Raw genomic sequence first — 8,924 nt, forward strand, 5'->3', positions numbered from 1 at the left:
CAAGTGTTCAATACAGCACCAAGCCACAAACACACAGCAAGCAGCAGCAAGCAAGCGAGCCAAGCAAGTAAGCAACACCAAGCAGCAAACGGCAAAAACAACAACCCTTCATAGCTCCACGTAGCACCAAGTAAAAAAAAAACACAAAAGTTTCCACATCATGGGTACATGACAAATTGATAACAATCAGTACATCACCAACAGGCATCAACAACACTAAAATTTTCTCACTTATTTTACACACCACTTAGTAGTAAATAAAAATATTAACAGGGAGGATGCAACTAACCCAAAATTTTAGCAGAAGATGGAGATGGCTCGCTGCTAGTTTGGGATGCCTTTGAATTGGATGAATTTCCACCATCAAACGCTTCAATTAGTTCAAACAAACTGAAATAAATATGTAATAAGCCCACAGAGTAACAAATGCAAATATAGTAAAAGGAAATTCCAAAACAACATGTTCCTTTTTGCAAGATTGCTAATATCTCCATATCCTCATCAATATTGATAGGAGTAGAATGTCTTAGCCGATCTTGGCCCATACATGCTAAATGCCAACTCTGATGCAACCATTGATACGGGGTATGTTAACACATCACGAGCCAATAATTATATTGCAAATCTAGAAGCATTAACCTCCCACCATGCTAGAATATCAAATTTGATACTGTCCTATTTATTTTCTTCATGCAGGTCTTTCTCATTTTCATATTTGTTCGTGCTAGTTTCACACACCAACGCTCAACTTTTTAGCAATCTGACACTGCATATATGTCCTCTTTTGCTTATATTTCCAGGCTGTTCTATGTTGGAAACCCCGAGAAAAACTATGTTTCTTCCTTGTACACTGGTATTCCCAACAAAACTATGCCACTTTCGGTCCTTGAAGGGTTTTATAAAGCAGTTGTTATAATAGCACATATATATGTTACTTTCTCAGTCTGAACTCTGAAATCTCAAGTCAAGAGGAGTAAGTACGCCAGTATAGAACGACGAAAGAAACATTTAGCAATCGTCAGGATCCCGCTTTTTTGTAGTTGACTATGCAAGACAACTTTCGTCTCGTTTTGGCAGTGTGTATGTGAACTTTCCAATCGATGGATGCTCATCCATGGAATGACCCTTGACTGCTTGATTTTATATGACGAGCCTGGGGTTCCCGACGATGACTAGTGCTGACAATCATCTAATGTAATCCAACAGCAACCTGACAACGGACAACTTGCTAAGAACTCCATATTGCAGGTACAAGTGGAGCGCCAACAACCGCTTCCAGCTGATCCAAGGGTCGCCAGCAGGCAGATATATACTCCAAACACGCCTACCATTGTACTGGAAGCATGTGTGTTAGCACTTTATTATTAATATTATTAATTGCCAGGGCTAGTACATTCCAACTTGCAGATATCATCTAGTTTGGCTGAACAGGACACCAACCAAAGCATTTGTTCTATCCAGGATCCCCCCCAAAGGAAGCTGAGCTCACAACCTAACTCATCTTGACTCCTGGTACCTTCAAAACCTTGCTCTCTCCAGCGAGGAAGCTTCTCACCTCATTAATCAACTAGTAGTGCATTTGTCTTGATCCTCGCTGAGCTGGGCCTGCATGTTTCTCGCTTGCAGTGCGAGTAGTCAGTCAGTCAATTATATGCTTACCCTTACCAACGTCGGCATCTAAGCTTAGGTGTTGTTTAGGAGTCCACATAGCTGCAATTTTTTTTTCTATTGCATATACTGGCCTGTCATGCGTCACTTGGTTGTGACCCTGCCAACATCATCAGTGTCATCACACATTCTGCTCTGGTATTGTGTACCTGCTCCTCCGCCAACGTCATCCGTAGACTGTGTGCAAACCACACTTAGAAGTCCTCTGCCTCCACTCCACAGATTGGCTCCACATATTCCTTCCTCGCCACTTTCCAAGCAAAGATGCCAACCTTCTATTTAAAGCAGGTGAGCTACCACTACACACCACACCTAGAAATCCTCTTGCAAAGCGAGAGCTTGCTTCAATCTCGATAGCTGAGTAATGACATCTTTATTGTTTCCAGGCTTCGTTCGGTTTCTCTGCCTCTTCCTGGGTTTCTCTTGCAGCCTACCATCATTAGGAATTTGCGATGAAACACCGAGCGATAGACAAGCCCTCCTTTGCTTCAAATCCCAGCTCTCGGGTCCCGCTGGATTTCTAGCTTCATGGAGCAACGTGTCCGTGGAGTTCTGCGACTGGTACGGGGTCACCTGCAGCGCGACGTCCCCCCGGCGTGTCATCGCGCTGGACCTTGAATCCCAAGGCATCTCAGGCACCATAGCACCTTGCATTGCCAAGCTCACTTGGCTGACAAGGCTCCAGCTGTCGAATAACAACTTCCGTGGTGGTGTGCCGTCCGAGCTTGGCCTCCTGAGTCGACTCGCCAGCCTCAACCTCAGCATGAACACTTTGCAAGGTAACATCCCACCTGAACTCTCTGCATGTTCCCAGCTCCAAATTCTGGGCCTGTGGAACAATTCCCTCCGTGGAGAGATCCCACATAGCCTTAGCCAATGCAAGCGCCTTCAAGAGATTAACCTTGGCAACAACAAGCTCCAAGGGAGCATCCCCCTTGCTTTCGGAGACCTCCCTGCACTGCGCGTACTAGTTCTCGCCAAAAATATGCTTACCGGCACCATACCGCCGTCTTTGGGCAGCAGTCGCCATCTCACATATGTCGATCTTGGGACGAATGCCCTCGGAGGGGTCATCCCACAGTCCTTGGCAAATAGTTCATCTCTTCAAGTACTTCGGCTCATGAGCAATGGTCTTACTGGGGAACTCCCAAAGGCTTTACTCAACACTTTGTCACTTGGTGCCATTTGCCTTGAAAAGAACAATTTTGTTGGTTCGATACCTTCTGTTACTGTCGCATCGTCCCCTATTAAGAAACTCTCTTTAAGGTTTAACAATCTTTCAGGAGGAATACCTTCCTCACTAGGGAACCTTTCTTCCCTAGTTCATCTTTATCTTACAAACAATCATTTAGTTGGGAGTATCCCAGAGAGCTTAGGTTATATTCCAACTCTAGAGATATTGACCTTGACTACGAACAACTTATCTGGGCCGGTTCCACCATCTATCTTCAATATGTCATCCCTGAAAAGTCTCACCATAGCAGAAAACTCACTTGTCGGCAGATTACCTTTTGACATTGGCTACACCCTCCCCAATGTCCAGGACCTAATACTCTCATATAACAGTTTTGATGGACCAATCCCAGCCTCTCTTCTCAAAGCATACCACCTACAAAGGCTTGACCTGAACACTAATAGATTTACTGGATTCATACCATTCTTCGGCTCATTGCCAAATTTAGTGCTACTCGATTTGGCAATCAACAAACTAGAAGCAGATGATTGGGGCTTTGTCTCTTCACTATCTAACTGCTCCAGATTGAACATGCTGGCCCTGGATGGGAACAATCTCAATGGGAAATTGCCAAGTTCTATTGGAAATCTTTCAAATAGTCTTGACTACTTGTGGCTAAGTAGCAACAAAATTTCTGGACCTATACCACCGGAGATTGGCAACCTTAAGAGCCTCAGTGGCTTGTATATGGGTCACAATCTTCTCACCGGTAATATACCATCAACAATTGGGAAATTGTACAAATTGGTCGATCTATCCTTTGCGCAAAACAGGCTTTCGGGTCAGATTCCAGATACCGTTGGCAATCTTGTCCAGCTGAGCATGCTGGAATTGGATCATAACAGCTTCAGTGGAAGAATACCTGCAAGTATAGCACGATGCACTCAACTCACCATACTCAACCTTGCTCACAACTCACTAGATGGTCATATACCAAGTAAAATCTTGACAATCCCTACGCTTTCTAAAGAGCTGGACTTGTCAAACAACTACTTGTCTGGAGGAATGCCAGATGAAGTTGGAAGTCTCCTTCATCTGAAGAAAATCAACATGTCAAATAACAGGTTGACTGGCAACATCCCATCAACTCTCGGCCAGTGTGTTGACCTGGAGTATCTTGAGATGCAGAACAACTTATTTGCAGGAAGGATTCCAAAAACATTTGCCAACTTAGTCAGCATAAAACACATGGATATTTCTGGGAACAACTTGTCTGGAAAAGTACCAGAGTTCCTCAAATCCTTGAAATCACTGCACGGCCTGAATTTATCCTTCAACCATTTTGATGGAGCAGTTCCGACAGGCGGTGTATTTGACATCGCTGGTGCGGTCTCAATCGAAGGAAATGATCATCTGTGTACAATAATCCCAAAGAGAGGTATGTCTCTTTGTATGGCACTGGCTGACAACAAAAGAAAGCAGAAGCTACTGGTTCTAGTCCTAGTGATTCTATTGCCAATTGTTTTTGCCTCTGCAATCCTTTTCTCTTGTATTGCAACAATTTATAGGAGGAAAAGGATGCAAGCAAATCCTCATTTGCAGCATGACAATGAGCACATAAAGAAGCTACAGAAGATATCATTTGAGAAGATATCGTATGAAGACTTGGTAAGGGCAACTGATAGGTTTTCTTCTGCAAACTTAATTGGCTATGGATCATTTGGAAGGGTTTATAAGGGAAGTCTGCAGTTTCAAGAAGATCAAGTTGCCATCAAGATTTTTGACCTTGACATTAATGGGGCAGATAGGAGCTTCATAGCAGAGTGTGAAGCTCTAAGAAATGTTCGCCATCGGAATCTTGTAAAAATCATTACCTCATGCTCTTCTGTGGATCATACTGGGGAAGATTTCAAGGCTCTAGTGTTCCCATATATGCCAAATGGGAATCTAGAAATGTGGTTACATCTAAAAGATCCTGAAGATGGTGAAAATAATAATCTGAGTTTAAGCCAAAGGACTAACATAGCCTTGGATGTGGCCGTTGCTTTGGATTATCTTCACAATCAGTGTGCACCTCCAGTTATACATTGCGACTTGAAGCCAAGCAATATTCTTTTGGGCCTTGACATGGCTGCGTACGTCATCGACTTTGGCCTAGCAAGATTCTTGTTCAGCACAGCAAATGGACATCAAGATAGTTCAGCAAGTTTGAGCCGCTTAAAAGGATCCATAGGATACATCCCACCAGGTGAGATAAGATTATTTGCAAGATATTGATTCTGTTTGTTCCTTATGGAGTTGTATGAATAATCATAATTCTCTAATTTTATTATGTTTCTTACATGTAAATGCAGAGTATGGAATGAGCGGAAAGATATCAACCAAGGGTGATGTCTATAGCTTTGGAGTGCTTCTGTTACAACTGATAACAGGGTGTAGTCCAACTGATGAAAAATTTAACGATGGTATAAGCCTTCATGAATTTGTTGATAGAGCATTTACAAAGAATATTCATGAGGTTGTTGACCCCACAATGCTACAAGATAGCAGCAATGCAACTGACATGATGAAGAATTGTGTCATCCCACTTTTAAGAATAGGCCTCTCTTGCTCCATGACATCACACAAGGAGCGGCCAGATATGGGACAAGTTTCTACTGAGATACTTAGAATAAAGCATGTGGCCTCAGACACATGCATGTCTGATGAAGCAAAGAATTGGCAGGATAGTAGGAAGCAACAGAAGTTCATGTAAAGATGAATAGTAATGTACTGTTTTTTTTTCTTCCCTTTCTGAATCCAGTTTGAGTCATTTCAAAGGTAGCTAATACATCCATGTCAAATTAGGGAATGTGTCCTAATTGTTCTGCTAATGTATGTTTTTATCTATACAAAGTAGGGAATGTGTCCTTCTGATTTAGAGCAAAGGTATCTACATATACATGGGGTGGAGAGGAATGAAGAGCATAATGGCACATGTATATCGTATATGGACAAGCAATTTTCACTCAACTAGGTGACTCGACATATAAAAGTTTAAAAACAAATCAGTGTTCCAAACCTGATTTCCCAATGAATTTCTGAAACAAGGACTTCTATTCAGCAGACAGATCTCCCCTTCCCATCTTGTGCAAATCTTTGGAAACTCTAACATAAGCAGAATGATCAGGCGTGAGGCCCATTCCCATCAACTCATGCAGGACACTTCCCGCTTCGATGATCCTGCCAGACTTGCGCAACAACATGCGAGCAGGCTGTACTTCCTGTTTGTGGGGTGCATATCCCTGGTTCTCATAGCCCCGACATGCTCGCAAGCATCTTCGATTCTCCTGGTATAAACATACCCCGATGCGTGTATTGTGATCCTCGGCGTCAGCATTCCAGGAACATCTGCCGTCTTGCCGAATCCATCTTCCCTGCTTTACAGGCATGGTATGTGAGGACATCGTACGTCAGTGATTTCTGCACGTCATCAGGTTCAGACTTCAGACCTCTCCATGGCCTCAACGAGGTCACACGCTTTGGTTGCTCTGCCATTCTTGAGCAGTTCCCTGAGGAGGTAGTTCCAGGAGTTGGCATTGGGTCGCAGCTCCCCTTCCTCATTTCGTCGAACACCTGGCGGGCACCCTGGAAGTCGCCGGCCTCGCACCTAGCCCTCGACACTTTAGTAGCTGGCCCTCCTCGATCACCCACACAGCCGCGTCGAAATCGCTGATCCAGGCCAGCGCCTTGAGCAGCGAGGGGCACGGGCGGCCGGCACCGTGCAAAGTCCTTAGAGGCGCCCTCACCGTGCCATCCACGCTCGACCTCGCCGCAGCCAAAAGGAACGCCAACGCTTGCTCGGTAAGGGAGGTTGCCGCGCTGACGCTGCTCGAGCGCGTGGGCGGTAGCGGGTTGGCCGGCCAGCCTGCCGGCGTTCTCTTCTGGACGAGCAGGTTGTGGGCGCGGGCGCTCGTGGAGATGCCCTTCCCTTGTGTTGGGAGAGCTGGGCGAAGAAAGGCAGACGGGTATACCGACTATTCATACTTTTTTCGTATATATGGAGGAAGCCTTGTTAGTAGAAACATATGAGTATTTTTCTTTCAAGAAAACTTCAATCTACTCATCAAATTATGGCATTACAAAGAACTCCGTAACTAACAAAAATCGCATTCATGTTTGTAGACCACCTATCGATGACTATAAACACTGGAGTGAACCGAAGGCATCACCCCTCCTTTATGGAAGTCAAGCAAATCTTGTCGTAATAGACAATCGAGAAGTCTTCATACTAAGGCTCCAAAAGACCAGCTCACCAGAACAACAACCGTTGCCGACGAAGGGAAGCAAAGATCAGAAGGATGCTATCCATAGACACATGAACACGGACCGATAAGACTCGATCCACATGGATCCAATAAGACAAACGCCAACCAGATCGGTTGGAGACGCAATCAACATGTCGATCGACGATACGAGACTCGCTGCTGAGATGGGGGTTAGGTGCATGGGGAGAACCTTATTCCATCTACAGGAAGCCGTCACCGTCTCACGTTTCTAAGCAAGACACAACCCTAAACAGACTAAAAAGCACCCAATAAATAAGGCGGAGCCCACCCACCGGCAATGGCTGTGATCCACCACACCTCCATGGCCCTAAGACCACAGAGGACAGGGCAGATCGGCGCCGAAGCTGGAGAGGTGGAGAAACCCTATAATCGTGGGAACCGACAACATTTATTCCATCTTCAAGGAGCCGTTGCCGTCTCGCCTTCCTGAACAAGGGCCAAAACCCTAAATAGACTAAAAAAATACCTAAAGTGAAGCAGGAGCCCACCCAACGACAATGGACGAGATCCACAACGCCTCCATGGCCCTAAGGTCACATAAGACAAGGTAGATCACCGGTGCCGAGTGGAGGCGGGGATATCCTAGACTCTTGGGATCGGTAACCTTACTTTAACAAGGCTACAACTATACCATGTTCACTTGTAGGGCATCACTCATCTGCCATGGTTTCTTGGCCGCATGCCTTAACATGGCTCTTCACTTGCAGGGCATCACTCATCTGACATGGCTTCTGGCCCCAGGCCCTATCATGGCTCTTCTCTGTTGGCTTATCGTGGATGCAGGTGACGAAGCGACATGGCCCTGGCGATGGGCTATGCCCTCAATGTGGTGTCCCAGAGCCCGGGACCCACATTTTCTTCTCCTGTCCTGTTGCCCTCCTCCTATGAAGTTTTTTCCATGAGGTTTTTGAGGTCCGAGTGGCAGGCTCCGGACCTTGGATAATTCCTAGAAGTCCAAGCCGCACGTACCGGTAGGAGGGGCCGTCTCTTCTGGTTTGTGTATGTGACGATGGCTTGAACCTCGGTGATTGAACGGGTCTTTTTGCAGCGTGCCAGGGACTCCATGTTGAAATGTTTGTCCTTGCATCACTGACACCCGCTTTTCAGGCAGCGTGATAGGAATCGGCTAGGCGGCATGACTGATTCTTTGTGTGCGGTAGGACCCCATCTTTTGAGCATGTTTGTGATGTTGCCCGACATACTTATTCTTTTTCTTTTCGCCAGATGAACTTGATGTTTGCGATGTAGTACATAAATTCCTCTTTTACCTTTCATGGAATAAAAACAGGATGGCTAGGCGCACGATTCACTTCCAATAGAATCAAACTCAGGTGGCTTAAAATATGAACAACCTCACATCCATCCTCCACACACATGGTCGTTCCTCCAACCGAGATGCTGATTTACAGAGAACATACGTGAGTTTTTGCTTTGTGATAAAGAACACATATGAGTTTCATATATACGTATGATACGATCTGTAACAGAGAGCCAACACACGATGCACAACTTACACCTCCCTTTCAAAACAAAAATCTAAACTGCACATTTCTTGATTAATTCGATTGGGGCAGCACACACAATCATTACTATGACATGTTTCCTGCATCGAAGGGAAAACCAACATCGACATGGCAGTCGAGATCTTGATTCTAGCTGATCAGCTAGTCAGGATCTTACAGGCGGCTGCGCGTCAGAGAATCCTCTGCATGCAAACTGTAAGGCTCACCGTTTCTCTCCCTCGCGAGCCCTCC

The 8,924-nt window shown here is 45.3% G+C and overlaps 1 protein-coding gene and 1 pseudogene across 1 annotated transcript; one reads left to right on the forward strand and one right to left on the reverse strand.

Annotated features, from left to right (window-relative positions):
* The first annotated feature begins 1,548 nt into the window (after positions 1–1,548).
* LOC123089544 (receptor kinase-like protein Xa21) lies at positions 1,549–5,597 on the forward strand. The gene is made up of 2 exons (XM_044511196.1): positions 1,549–5,090; positions 5,197–5,597. The coding sequence occupies exons 1-2, from the start codon at positions 2,033–2,035 to the stop codon at positions 5,595–5,597; spliced, it is 3,459 nt and encodes a 1,152-aa protein (XP_044367131.1). The 5' UTR covers positions 1,549–2,032.
* Positions 5,598–5,889: 292 nt separating this feature from the next.
* LOC123090334 (pentatricopeptide repeat-containing protein At5g16420, mitochondrial-like) lies at positions 5,890–7,473 on the reverse strand (annotated as a pseudogene).
* Between the last annotated feature and the right edge of the window lie 1,451 nt (positions 7,474–8,924).

The sequence above is a fragment of the Triticum aestivum genome, chromosome 4B (assembly GCF_018294505.1).
Source record: "Triticum aestivum cultivar Chinese Spring chromosome 4B, IWGSC CS RefSeq v2.1, whole genome shotgun sequence".
In the NCBI taxonomy this organism is placed as follows: Eukaryota; Viridiplantae; Streptophyta; class Magnoliopsida; order Poales; family Poaceae; genus Triticum; species Triticum aestivum.

Coding starts and splice junctions, on each gene's coding strand:
- LOC123089544 (XM_044511196.1), top strand. CDS start 2,033: ATGACATCTTTATTGTTTCCAGGCTTCGTTCGGTTTCTCTGCCTCTTC. Junction 5,091..5,196: donor CATAGGATACATCCCACCAG/GTGAGATAAGAT, acceptor ATGTAAATGCAG/AGTATGGAATGAGCGGAAAG.